At 29.9% G+C, this 15749-nt stretch overlaps 1 protein-coding gene across 3 annotated transcripts in view; it reads right to left on the bottom strand.

Moving 5' to 3' along the window:
- Positions 1–15749, bottom strand: part of Fs (Follistatin) — a 91280-nt gene that overhangs the window by 24097 nt on the left and 51434 nt on the right. For all 3 annotated transcript variants that reach the window (XR_015811273.1, XM_088196620.1, XM_088196619.1), the window contains exons 3-5: positions 11006–11197; positions 7256–7480; positions 6523–6762 (exon numbers count right to left, since the gene is read on the bottom strand). Coding sequence is in view for 2 of the 3 variants with exons in the window: in XM_088196620.1 (XP_088052746.1) it covers positions 6523–6762; positions 7256–7480; positions 11006–11197 (657 nt within the window). In the remaining variant the exon portion in view is untranslated. The remainder of the gene's footprint in view (positions 1–6522; positions 6763–7255; positions 7481–11005; positions 11198–15749) is intronic.

Here is a 15749-nt window from a genome sequence, read left to right as displayed (position 1 = left end):
TAACAAATATATCTTAAAACTTTTCTGCAGGGATATTTATGCTGAGTAAAAACTAGATTTTCCGTTCTTGAAATAATAATAATTGATATACAGATACACGTAAAACTCAACTTTCTAATAGTTGTAGCATGTATTATACATTGTAGGGAGATGGTGAAGAACGAAAGAAAGAGTCCTTTAGCGGCGTTTGTCTTGGTAAGTAGCTCAGGGGAAGGTTCATTGCGCCCGAGAGCAAGTGCACCGGTCCTCTTTGATATCATCATCACAACATCAGCACAATCGCAGACACGCTGTGGACCAATTCGAAAAGTAAACAATTTATGAATCGACGGGCTAACATTTGCGGTCAGGCCGCAGCCGACGCGAAGCGAAGGCTTGCGGCTATTGCGAATAAATATAGTGTTACGCCTACTATGAGTAATCGTATTTCATTAATGGGAAGTCTCATTCATAAAACAATTTTATTGCAAATCTACGAGTACATGTTATGGGCGCTTCCCGTATAAGTGTTATTTTGATATTTTCTTTAACAATAAGTTGACAGATCAACGGGAGTAGCATTTTTTATAATATATACGCAGACAAATCAATTAACGCATAAAAGTATTAGTTTAAAAGTTGACTAAATTAATAAATTTAATATTTTAATATTTTTATGTAAAATTATATGTAAAAAAATAAATGATATTCGTTTTTTTAAAGTCAAAGTTTGTTGTTAATTAATTTTTGTGCAATAATTGAGATCATCACGTGCAGTTTGTATATGTTATTTATAAGCTCGGGTCTTACAATACTAGGGGTCTCGTCTTGCTAATTCAGTATGTTGAAAAAAATAGATCCAAAATTAAATACAATTAGATTAAAACTCTTACACAAAAATAATTATGATTAATGGAAAAATCACATAAGAGCTTTAGCTGATAATGAAATAAAAAAATGAACAAAGAAAACATTGGAAAAATATGTTGAAGCGCTGTCTTCATATCATATTATTTTTCTCTGAAAGGGTTCTAGTTAGTTTTTTTATTTGATGCACCAATTGAAAATCTATATAACGGTAATTTTCATGGATTAGTTGAACTGTTTTATTTTCTTGGATTTGTAAATATGACAATCCAATATTTTATCGGAGCATGTTCCAAAAGTTCAAGTTACATATGAAAACACCAGGAGAATAAAGGTTCATTATCTTCCAATTACAAATTGATAAATTGAAAACCTTGAATTAAATTTCAAAACTACCTGACTATTTCATTTTCAGTTGATCAAACAACAGATATTATTGGACGTAGCGCAAGAATTTATTCCTGCTTGCAATACAAATCTTACTGTGACTAAAAAACTGCTTGATATTATCTCTCTGAATAATTCTATCATAGGCGAATACTATTAATAGCTTTGAAGAACATACAATCTTTCTTTATTAAAACTAGTGCGTGAAGCAAAATACAGGGGAAAATCAATGACAATTTGTAGCTATGCTTTTATTATTAGCTAAACAGAAGGAATTTTTTTACAAAAGCAGTTTTTTCAGTGTATTTTACCTCATACTTGAGAAAAAAATTTGATGACAAAGTCATAAAAATAGAATATGTGCTAAATTTTATAATAAAAATAATATGAGGATTTTATTTATTATACAAAAGTACGTTGGCTTTCCTGTCATTCAATTTTAGTACGACTTTGGTAATTTCACATTAAAATCAAAATATTTTAAGAAATAAAAGAAGATCCAGTAAAACAACTTAAATACATAAACTGAATGCATGATTAGGCCTTCATTACAGATATTACTTGTCGCTTAAAACTTCAGTCAAGTTCAGTCAGTCATAAAAAAGAAAAATATAATTGTCACAATTATTTTTAATTATATTAAAGCATGATGAAAATTAAAACTTAGAATGTGGAAAAATCAACTAAAAAATTTGTAAATCGATTAAATTTACCTACATTCAATAATTACGGTTGTGATTTAGCTAATATCCTATAAATATTAAAAATTAAGCCCGATTTAAAGAAATCAAATAATGTGAAAATAATTTTAATTATTTAGTACTTCATGCGAAAAGTGATCAAAATCCAGTGTAACATGGTGCTAAAATGAAAGTATTCCAGGTTTTTATTTGCTCGTACTAGAACATTTTATTGAAATGCGTAAGTTTTGCTTGGTGGTACATGCTACCTTTGTATACAATTATTTTTTCCTTTAAAGACTTCACACAGGTAAAGATTAAGAAATGATCATTTAGAATCAGCACTGAACACAGCATTATCTCAAAAAATTACATCCAATATTGACATTGAAAAAAAGTTTCAAGTAAAAAATATTTTTATTTTTTTTACATATTTCTATAATATTAAATTTTTTATTTTTTTGTAATTTTTTGCCGATATATAAAGAGATACTACTGAGAACTTTATTATAGATACAAATCAATTAAAAAAATATGGAAGTCAGTTCTCTTAAAAAAATCGCAACCAATAATGAAATCACTATAGAATTTAAAATTAATCGTCAAATATAATCGACCAAAAATCTGCTAAATATAATTTTAATTATTAAAATTCAATTTTATTACAAAAAAAAAGTATAATGGATATTTAATAAAATGGAACAATATATTATAGTTTTTAATGCAAAATTATTGCTAAAGAAATAGGAAACTGTTATAATAGAATAAATATTTAATATCATTGATTTTATTGTCTTGTCCACATAACCGAAACTCAATCTCTCAGTAATTCTGAAGAAACAGATTTTTTATATTTACTGTTGAATTAAATAAGCTAGAAAATATGTTGATGAATAAAAATTTTAATTTTGAAAGAGCTTTCAAGATATCTAATATGAATAAATGACAAATGTCTAGCAACATTAATCTATGATTGTTCTTCTTCAAAATAATCATAATTTTTTGAAATCTTTCAATAGTTTTTGTCAGTTTTTGATGATGTTTTCCTTAAGCAGATATTCTGTCTAAAACTACTTTTTATGTCACCTTGTATATCGATATACGACGTAATGAATTTACTCGTCTGTCCGTCTTCTTAGTAACGCAATAAAAAAAGTTTTCAAGATCGCTGAGATTTGCGTTTTTCGCGAAAATCTGAACAGCTGAGAAATTGGCCGAAATTGCGATGCGATGAAGGCGATCATAGTGCGCACGTCAGCGGAATGCTGATGCGTTTCCCGGCAGTCAGGCACGAAATAAGAAAAAGACGGAGAGAACGAGAGAGAAAAGATCACTTTAGCTGTAGGTCCCCGGGAAGGGTTTACCGACAATAATATCCGACGAGACCTAACGACTGTCTATATGGCGTCGTTTGAAATAATCAGGTAAAAAATGTCCTCGCGGGAATGCCAACCCTACATACAGATTTTACGATATGCGATAATTTTCGGTTTTATGTGAAGACTATAAAATTACGCTTTCTATGCGAGAGGTGACATACATAACAATAAAAAAAACAGGAAAGCTCCCAGATTTTATTATTCGGTCGATTTTAGGCGTATTACGCGGAATCGTTTTATTGGTCAGTAAAGCGAGATCCGTGCGAAATATATGTAAGGAGGATTATAAAAAAATATGCAAAGCATATATTAAAGCTGTGCTGGTTGAATACTGAGAGCGGATATCACTTTGCGGGTGCTTTCCCACGTTTTATGTCGTATTTTAAACTAAATGTACGTATGTACATAAGTTAGATCAGAGGTCGGCAAACTATAAACATACGGACTGTCTATATGATATTTAAAAATCGTCACAACCATTGAAACTTTTAATTAAAATAATACAGTAAAACATAATGTTTTTATGCACTGCATAGGCAATTACACATTAGCACTTTATGACAGGAAAATGGTAATTTATAAGTAAAATATTTCATAAATAATTGTATGTATACATATTTCTAGTTTTATATAATATTTTATAGGACAGATCATTGCCGACAATAATGCAACTAGACACTCCAACGAAGACTCTTCGACTTCCAAAACCTGCCTTGTTATTTATATATATGTATGTATGTTTAAAAATAAACTGTTACCAGCTTTTTCGACGTCTATTTTAACTACAAAGTTACATCCATTCGGCCTCAAAAGCCAAAACACTGAACATATTGCCATTCTGACGTAATATAAAACCAAACATTTTATTTTTATAAAGCTATTGTTTCATATTAACAGATAAATAGAAAATCTTAAAAATGCATAAGTGAAGAATATTATTTTGAAGTAGTAAATATTGTTTAAATACGTGGCTTTAATTTTTTAAGGCTCGGTTATTATGTGCAATTCATCTGTAACATCTCAAAATTAATATTTAATATTGTAAATAAAAACAATCCAAGAAACGCAAATGTTTTAAACTGTAGTGCCAGTAATCTATTTTGTATCATACGTTATTCATCATGTAACAGATTTTATACAAATTAAAACTAACTCATCAAAACGATTGTTGTCGTGAATATTGCATTATACCAATATTTATCAGGTGAACTACAACAAGAAACTTAAATTCATAGAAAAAAACTTATGACAAATTTACATTCAGCAGTATTTTGATATTTTTCCAGAAATGCTGCAATTTTCCAATAATTTTATTTTCACATTAAATTCATTAAAAATTGAAACAATACTATATGCTATAATATTTTGAGTAGATCAATATTAGCGATTAAACGTGTTGCAACATCAAAATTAAAAATCTTTCACTTCCCAACAATTTTGTTAACAAAATGTTACTGTTTTTAAAAAATCGTTAGATTGTTTTATCTTTATACATTATCAACTTAGCTATATATTTAGCAGTTTTAAAAGTAGATATGTATAATATAAATAAAAATAATTCAAAAACAAAACTATAACGATGACAATGAAATTATAAAGAGATACTAAAGAAAATTATTGATTATAATATTAAGATGTGAGTAACGAATACGACTCTGATGTTAAAAATATAAACACCAATAATTTTCAAATTACATATTATTACAAGTATTTAAATTTAGCTTGTCTGTAAGATAAGAAATAATAATATAAACAACCATTTCGAACAAACAAAAAGATAAAATAACAGTCTAGAACGATTTGCTATATACAGTATTTTTACAACAATAGAAATGAGATCTCGTGACCAGACAATTGCGATAGTAATTGAAAATATTTCACAGACTACCGATGTCACATCCATTCTACGTTAATCACCCGTAAGCATTATTAAAACATTAATATTTGTTTGGAAAGGATGCGCGCATATACTACTATTGTTCTTTTACACTTTGGTTATCTGGACCGTTTTATTTAAACCGTGAACACATTTCTTAGGTGTGTTTAAGAAGCTAAGCAATCAAGTCGCAATCATTCTCTTCTGAGATTCGCCAGAGTTGTCTCAAACCAGAAGATTCTAATGAAGAGGACAACGATGATGAACAATATATTTAGGAAGGTGACTTTGAAAATAATAATAGTGCAGGAATTCCAAATGAAAAACTATGTTTTAAACTAAGCTTTAATAAGGCTCTAAATGAGACTCGAATCATAATCAAATTATTTCGAAAAAGTCCAATGAAAGGTACAATTTTACAAAAATATATAAATTTAAAATTTAAACCTCCACATGAAGACAAGATGAAATATCTTGATTCTCATGATAAAAAGATTTTTAAAATTACGGAATTGCCTCAGAAAATCTTTAATTGATCTTGACATCGACCATACTTGGAATGAATCAAACGTTCACGTATTGGAAAATATTTATGAAGTACTCGCTCCTATAAAACTGGCAGCTGAAGCTCTGCGTCGCCGAGTTGCCACTTTATTGCCTTCTGAAATTATTATTAATTTCCTTTAAAAAAAAAAACAGTTTCAGATTTTAGACTCAACTGGTAAGTGGACTCTGAATCTAAATCTTTTGTATAAATCATTGCTTACAATTAAGACAACATCGACCGAAAGCGAGCGAGTATTTATCACAAAAACTAGGAATCTCATTCGTTCTTAAATGCCTTGGTGTTCTTAAAAACTTATTCTGCCCTAACAAAGTAAATATATCGTGTTTTTTATGATCAAATCGATACAATAATTTTGTTTCAAAAAATTGTATTATGCATATCCATTAAATAAATACTTAATAAAATATTTTTAATTTGTTTCAATCAATTTTAACCTGTCATGTATATATCAGACGCGTACGGCGAAGTAGTGCGTACGGAGTGCATATAACGCACGCACTTATCTCTCACTCACTCTCGTCAATTCACACGCGAGCGAGCGAAAGGGAATGTATCTCACCGTACGCGCCTGGTATATATACATATCTATGTTTTCCCACAGATAACATAAGTTAATTTTTTCCATGATTTAAACGAATAATAATTAGACTTCAGAATCCCTAATGATTAGCAATGACTCTTTTAAGGATTATATTGTAATACAGGTTAAATTTTTTTCTTTAAAAAATAAAAAAATTCGAGAAATCAGAAACATTGTATGTATGCAAATAGGCAAGATTGACTTACGTTTGCAAGGTCCGCGATATGCGATGGGTATACTTCTTCCGGCTCTGCACGCCGCAGCTCTCAGGTGACACGCCGAAGGGTATGTCTTGGCGTCCGCTCCGCAGAGCGGTTTACCATCGTGCGAGTCCAGCCCTGTACTCTGACGCGGGCACGAGCGCGAACACCGAACACAGTGAGCGCGTTCGTCCTGGTCAACGAGACAGTGCTTTCCAGCACCACAGCGCACATTCACACAAGAACCTGGAACCAGGATAAAACACCTCAAATTACTACACCTATCAACACTGAATTAAGCCTTAACCCTTAGGAGTCCTTTGTCCACACGTAATAAATATGTTTTTTACTGTCAGCAACCATGTCCATAATGTCTGGATATTTTTTCGCCAGTTATTTAAAATAATATCTTAAAATTATTATTATAATAATAAAATTTCATTGAATATAATATAATAAATGAATAAAAACTAACAAAACAATTCATATAAATAATAAACTTTCATAATTTATTAAGATTAATATTACTTTGTTTCAATTAAATTACGTTGAATAAAACAAATTAAAATTATTATAATACTATTTATATTATAATTATATAATTTAACTTCTCAAGTTAAATATGCAAAAAAATATTTTTATATATTGTACATAATTATAATTAAATACATTAATTTAAAATGGAGTTGACTTGGGGTAAAACTTTGAATTACAAAGAGGTTTAATTTGTTAAACTTACTTTGACAGTGTCCGTTATAGTCCAGGGCTAAGTCTCTGGTCCGTCTTCTACAAGCTCGCTTTCTCAATCGACACAGAGATCTATAGGAACGACCATCTGTTCCGCATACAGGACCTCCGGAGCCCCCGGATGAGCCTCCGCATTGAGGGGCGCACACACAACGGGGACGACCGCGACGCAAAGCACATCTGCGCCCAGCTCCACACTGCATTCCACTACACGATTCTGAAAATTTAAATTAAATTAAGTAAAACATGATATAAATTGTATTATAAGCAGGGGTCTGTATCTCAAATGCCTTGTCATTAAGTTTTTTTGAAAATCAAATTAGTTGTAATGGTTTACACGAACAAGTACGATATATCAAACTTCATATAAACACTATTATTTTTTTAATCTTGGCGGCGATTTAATAATAATATTTTCTGTCGTCCGACGACGGCGAGCGGCGGTACCCACGAGCGTTTATCGATCAATAGTAGCGCAGGAGCTGCATCGTTCTTCGCAGATATCTTGCTATTTTAAAATTGCAATGTATTATGTTATTGTCATATTTAAATTATGTAAATCGTAAATAGCAACAAATAATCGATAATAAAAATATGAATTTTGTAAAAATCTTATAAAAATATCTATATAAACAAAATTTCTTTTCTTCCACTCCATAATAAAATATAGTTCATAAAACAACTTTAAATAAATTCAATGCTTATTATGTTTTATAGTATAATATAAAATAATAATCATAAATTTAACTACCTATTCATTTTGATTGATTTATAAAGTAAAAACGATCAATGAAGCCTTTAAAACAGTCGATATCAAATTCATTGCAAATTATCGAAAATTACACTGCGTTTTGTTTGGCATTATCTTTTATCTCGTTCTTGTCATGCCATACACTGATGATTAAAATATTAAATCATGTGCTTTGTAAAAATTAAAATTGTTGGATGCTTGTATAGAATTATAAGCGTACAAGCTGTAAGCCTTAAAAAATTATAAGCGTCATGGTACGCGATAAAAAATTTGTCACGCCAATCATGCATCAGTAATAAAATTCTTTAACCTATTTTAACATCATTAGTTTCAGGTCTACAAATTTAGTTTTATAATAATTTAATTTTGTGTATATGTTATATTTTATATATTTTTTCTCTCCTCTTTTTGAAATTTGTTAAAGTTTTATGTATTTTTCCTTAGATTTAATTATAGTTACGGATAATTAATTATTTTTCATTTTTTATATACCGTCCAACAATAGCAAAAAATGAAAATGGCTATGAACCAGTATTGTGCATTTAATATATCTGTATGCTTTTGTACATACATATATATATATTTTTAAAATATTTTTTTATAAAAAAATCATAGAATTCACCTCGTTAAGTCTTACAAAAAGATTCCAATTCAACTCTCAAAATCATGCACTGGTCTATGAAGAAGTATAAAGATTTTTAATACTTTATATTAAAATAGAAAGTAAATTTATGTACAGTAAATAAAGTGAAAAAAATGAGGCAATATTTAAAAAAACACCCACTAAAAATGATGCTTATCTATTAATTACACCACGGCTGATATTTTGCGCGCCATTTTGAAATTTGTTACTATGTGAGGAGCACCTATTCAAGCCATATTTGTATTAAAAATATTATGGTTCAATAAATTCAAGTGATTTAGTCTTGAATTATACTAAATAACCATATTATTTGGTTCAAAGGTTTGTGACACCTTTAGGTGCCCAATGAGTACTGGCGATTTTCGTGATGACACCTATAAAAGCCATCCGCGGTGAAAGTGTTAACATATGATAAATATTTTCGAATAATTAGATATGTTTAAAATACTTTTATATACTGAAATTGTTTCAATATACTATCCATTATCCATATACTGGCTTTGAATTAGGAATTTAGGAATACAGCCTCATTGCTAAAACACACATGAAACAGTTAAATGCGTATTGGGCTTAGCATATTAAATTCAAGTACAATAAAGTAAATGCTTATAATTTTATTTTAATTTTTATTACAAAACTCACCGTCACGATGGCCCTTATACAAAATAGTTTAATTCCACATTATTATGAAAAAACACTTAAAAAAAGTTAATAATGGTTCATACCTATAATATATGTCTACCATTCAATATAAATTAGTCTGTGTTTGACATTCATTAAAACATTATTTATCACCTTAAATGAGTTCTAGTTTTGTTATTTTATATTTTTCGCCCTCGAAATTCATTTAAATACAATGATTTTTTACATTCGATGCTGCCATCAATGCGTAACGCAGTAAATAATTTATTATCCGCGAGCATCCGGTGTTCCACAGAAGACATGTGCAACTCGCGCAAGTATGTAAACGAAATATAACGATTTTGTTAATAATAATTCGATTGTGCTTGATAAATCAATTAATCCAGAAAATTTCGGGATTGTTTTATAATCCCGGGACTCATCAGGTATTGAAAATCGTTCGGGATCCCGGGATTGGAATCCCTACTTGTAATACTCCAGAATGAGAAAAATATCTATCGGAGTAACAAAAAAATTTGATATCCCCCCTTCGTTAACAATTATTTTAGATGCAATGTTTGTACTATTTTGCGGCATTTATTTACTTAGATAGTAAATTTTCTGTTTCTATTATATAAATACAGCAATTTTTTTGGATCTGGAGTTTAGCATTTTCCGACTCTGTTGATGGTTTAACTTGGCATAATCAATTATCTTATGTTGAGACTAAGGACTACATTTTTTAGCTACACTTTAGCCGCTCTTTGTATATACAAATCACTTATTTTGTTTATCTAATTAATTAAAGAAAAATCTTTAAATATATATATAGGCAATAATAAAAAAATATTATAATTTGTACAAAATATAAATTTAAATTGTGAAACCTAATTCGTCGGTTACGCTTAGATGACTTGTAATAAAATATGAGTCAAATAATGTGAACACGTCCAAACTTTAAAGGTTAAGAATGTTAAAATACATACAGTTGAATTTAAATGAAAGAAGATAAAATTATATAATAATTTAGATTTTAAAGTGCACAATTTATGAATTATTACTAAAATAGTAAATATGAGAGTGATAAATTCTATAATAAAATCAACTGCGATAAAATTAATTTCAACATTTTAAGCACATAATTTTATCGAACTTATTGTATATACAATTATATTGTACATAAGATCAGCGTTTGTTTTGTGGGGATTTGCGTATAATTTAAATAACTAGAAATAAATTAAGCATCATCGATCTATTGAACTAATTGAGATTAAATCTTCGCGACTTGAAATAACAAATAAAAAAATTGCTACGTACGCCTGTTTTTAAGATAAGCATTAAATGATAATAACGAGTGAGCCTTTTCAACATTTTGCTTCGTTTAACGAACGAATTCTGCGAATTTCGGTCATAATAGATACAGCCGATAAACATTCTATTCACAAATGTCTTTTTGTTGTTTTGAAGAACAAGCGTTTTATTGTCTCGTATTTCGAAACAAAATAAAGGCGCACCATGGATTGTGGAACAACACTAATCACTCGGGTATATTGAACAAAAACGACTAAATACAAATTGTTTCATTTAAAAAAAAGCATAATAGTATTAACGAATATTTGAATATCAATTATTGTAATATTCATATAGTTGAAAATCAGGCAAATGATGCGAATAATTAAATATTGAACTCTGATACTGATGTATAGATATAATGAATTAACATTTACCTCGACAGGCAGTACAAGGTACACCTTCGCCCAAGTTTCTCCAAAAAAATAACGCTCCAGGATCCATATCATCGGCATACCAAGCGGCTCCAGCCGGTTGGTTCGCAGAACAGCACTCTTCCATGGTGACTCGCTGTTCTAAAAGCTCCTTGCACTTTCCGTTTCGCTCCATGGATTCCCAGCAAATTCCACCTGAAGCAAATAAAAAACAATACGTTAAAATTTGAGCGTTAAATTAACGACAAGCTGTCGCAGGTAAAATAAATAACGAACATTCAAAAGTAAAGTAATAACAGCGAGCTTTCGCGAGACTCAAAGCTGTTTCCATTTAACAATAATTATCGTTGAGTGTAAACAGCGCGACGAGATTCACACTTGGTGCATTGTTGACAGGCGATCACAAACAGATAAGAGTTCTCGAGAGACGTCTTTTAAAATGCTTATTAAACACGAAACGACAACCGTTAAGAGCGCTAACTTATTTGCGGTTATTGTTGATTTTCGAAGGTTCGACAAGAATATGTCTACATTGGTGTCCTTAGGTTTGCATAGCGAATTTGTTTTGGAATGCCTTTGCTTAAGTGGAAGTGTGATAATGAGTAATAAAAGACAACGTGCCATGTTTGTATAATCTTGTTTAATGTAGAGATTACTTGATTATTTTTCAAGAAAGCAATTCACAAGTACATAAATACTATTTTATGACTTAAAATCAATATGATCAAATGTGTTTAAGATTTTTCGAAATTTACTGTACGCTATTTAGTTTAAAATCTGTTTATGGTTGAAATGATTATGTATTTTTATTAATTTCTATAATTAAGGAATCTTTTACTGAGTTGAGACAACGAAGCATAGAGATCGCTGTCACTTCGTTATTGTCGATTTAATATTTTTTGAGATTGAAATAACATTCTTTATATAATTTAAAAATAGTCGTTAAGAACCGATTAACCTAGTCAAAAAAGCCGGTTTTTGTTTTTCTAAATGACCGAAAATTTCGATTTTTACCGATTTGAAGGCCCTACAACCATAATAAAAAGTTACATATTTGTGATTCATCACAATTAATACAGTTTTAAAATTCATCTACGGATTATAAAAATAATAAATATATAAAAATAACATCTGTTTTTTTACTAAAATATTATATAATATATTAACATATGAAATTATAAGTTACGTGGCGCCTAAATATTTGAACTGACTCCCAAAAATAAAATAGTGTATTAAAAATTCTATACATTCCCAAGCACTCAATATAAATGTCACATAAATTCAGAATGAAATACTTTTCAGCGCATTTCATTCCATGGTTTGTAAAATTCAATGCAACACTTCAGTGAATTAAATGCACAAATAGATTCTGAGCGCTTGAAATTTACCAACAACATACTAATTTCGATTACTAATCCACCGGATACACCGGCAGATTGGAATTGGACAAACATCGCGAGGAATGCGAATTAGCCATCGTCGGCGCCGGATAGGAAGCGACTATTTTGAATGTTTGCTAGAAATAAAACGACAATATTTATAGAACAATCTGAATGCTGCGCGTGCATTCCTATACGAAAATATCCGATACTACGTCGTCGAATTCAGTCGCTTCATTAACGCGTTCGTAGTGAAAAACGCCTTTTTGGAAGGGATCCAAATAGGCTTATTGACCTCTGATCGAACGGATCTCCTCGGTCAGCGAGTAATGTCACTCGACACTACGTAAATACTGATAAAATATATTGCAGTGAGAACGACTGAATAAATTTAAAAAATAATCACTGACAACGATATTATATTATATGTAGAATTTTTATTTTAAAAAAGTTATTGCATGCATGAGAAGAATCCCCTATAGTTTAGGGATGGCCAATTTTAAAAAAATTGCATATTGATTAGGGTTCTCAATTCAACTATTCTAATACTTGAATATAGTGCAGAAAATCAAGTATAATCCTGTAAAATAGTATTTAATTAAAAAATTAGTATTGATCATAAATAATTATTAATTAATTACTTTCATTATAAAATATGTATAACACAATGCTGTGCGAATTACTGATTAGTGATGGCATTAAAATTAATATTATTAATTTATTACTTTATATACAGTTTTTTTAAATTTTTGTAAATTTATATATAAAATTACAACTCTTTTCATGTCAAGAAACGTCAATGTTTTATATGGCTTAGGTTATATATCCTCAGTGTTGCTACATTTAAAAAATGCGCCGCAGATAAAAAAAGAATCAATAAATTCAAATATGAACAATTGAACCGATGATTTATAATTTAAATTTTTATAGAAAATTAAAAGAAGCAGTGAATTTGATATTAACTCAAATAAGTTTTTTTTTAAATTGTCATTATCTTGTATTTTAATAAATGACACACATGTTTATGGCAAAATTTATGATAGGTAGATGCACCCCATATAATATCCCCTTGTCTCGAAATGTATAAATACTAAAATTCCTCATGTACTTTGAGAAAATATTATGCACGTATTCCAAGATGCATTATGATAAAGAATGAACCATTCCCATCGTAGGTTTTACCACCAGTGCACTTTCGCAAATTTTTAATTCTACGAAGTCATATTAAATTTCGGCAAAACGAAGCAAAATCATGTTTTCCGAAAACATATTTTCGGCCCTAGTAACTGGTATATTGAGAGAAAAAACGACTACCTTTGTCGCTCAAGTACACAATTGTTTCATTCTAATATATATTTTTTTTATAAATTTTCCAAGAAGCTCGGCTTTGTTATGAGAAACGCGTTTCAATTTAACGATCCGTCAGTTATTCGTGTCATGTATGTATGTATGACACTTCGTAGCATTCTTGAGCCAGGATTAGGGATTGCAATAATACCGGAATTTTCAATACTGCTATTACCGAGTAATAAAACAGATTATTAGCAAAACCAAAGCATTGGAATACCACAACAACTATTATTTCGATATATTAAATATTTTATTTATAAATTATTTTAATTAAAACAGTTTCATTAATAATATATTCAGGTGCCAAATCACTATTTTTTTGGAACAATAAATCTAGGACAAAATCGTCATTAATCGATGACTTCTGGATCCTTTCTAAATTTTTATATTTAGAGGCCAGAGCATCACTATATAAAATATATTTTTTTTTCAGTCACTATTATCCGAAAGAACCTTATGAAAAACGAGTGCGTAAAAAATTGTAAATCTGTTTGTTCAAAATGTGACATATGCCACCTGATTAAAAAAGTACTTTATTTTCTAAATATTCCTTGTACATATTATAGTTGGTACATAGTATTGATCTGATGTACTACTGTAATCAAAAAAGTAATTTTCGATTTAATTTTCTATTGATGTATGGTTTCAATGTAATAATATTGGACATTTATTAAGTTATACATATTTATAGAAAAAAATCTTAAGAAAAAACTTTAATGTATAAAAAGATTTTTTTAAATTTCAACCAAAACCCGTTTGTGTCATGTACGCTCGTTTTTTACACTCGCAGCCATTCGTTGCTTAGGTCGGGGGTCGTTTTGACCCGAATCGGTTGAGTGCGAGTGCAGCACCGCCTGCATTTAATGAGCTAATTCAACCCTGCGAAAATGCACCAGCGCCCGCATGCAACTCGAGTGCATTCTGTGCACGTGGACCGTTCGAGTGGCGCACCACCACTCGAACAATGAAATTCAGCCCTCGGTCGCCCCGAGGACACTCGACTTACACACAATACGTAATGTTCGAAAACGACATTCGGGGGACCGTTTTCCTTTTGACACAATCGCTAGACGCGATCAAGAAAACCGGGGGACATCGTGCGTACTCTATGCTCTCTATGACAGCGATATTCAAATAGTGTTTCGTGAATTATCAATGCAAATTATTTAATAATATCTACGTACATATATGTACATAAATATATTTTTTATGTAATTAATTTGTCTCATGCAAGAATGAGATGTCAGTCAACATTGCATGTGCAGATAATCTGTTAATCAAAAATGCAACTCTGTATCAACCTTTTAAACATGTAGTGTACAAAAAATGGTTTAGCACAAATTCAAAAAATTCAAGAGAATCTAGTGTTTCGTATACAGTGGTCAAAGAGTAGACAACTGAATTTAAACATGGGAGAGAAAACATTGAAGATACGAAGTGGATAAATCGGTCATGGCATATCAGTGAATCAAAGTTTAAGAAATGGTAGAAGCTGTAAGGTGAGTTTAAGATATTTTGAGCATTGAGTGAATAATGTCAAAATATCATAAATTTGTCCAAAATGTATTTTTATTTATTGATTTTGATATTTACGTGTGTAGGGCAGACACCACAACACAAACTAACAAAAGAACATAATAAAAATATATTCATAGAAACAATAAGATTAAATTATATACAGTTTTGGGTAGACCATATTGCGTCCATCAACTGCTAGATAATTAAAAATTTATGAAATCAGAATAAAAATGTTAATATTATATATTTTCATTCACAGAACCATTCAATTTTTACGTAGTTAAAGAAACTAGTCAAATATAAAATAAAACACATAAAAAATAGGAAGAATGATCTGTTTTCTTGTCATGAAGAACATGGCAAAGTTTTTCAAGCTAAGAGTGTCTTTCTCTTAGTTTGAGAAGTACTGTTCTACTATACAATAATGCGATGGCGTAGAAAATAGGGTTGCATTTTAGTAGTTGAACCATCCGGTAGTTGTATTCACGTGCAAGGTCAGA

Source organism: Plectrocnemia conspersa, unplaced genomic scaffold (assembly GCF_051122295.1).
Source record: "Plectrocnemia conspersa isolate PC_06_02 unplaced genomic scaffold, ASM5112229v1 ptg000011l, whole genome shotgun sequence".
In the NCBI taxonomy this organism is placed as follows: Eukaryota; Metazoa; Arthropoda; class Insecta; order Trichoptera; family Polycentropodidae; genus Plectrocnemia; species Plectrocnemia conspersa.
The sequence above is the reverse complement of the archived record's forward strand: the minus strand, read 5'-3'. Positions and strand labels throughout refer to the sequence as shown.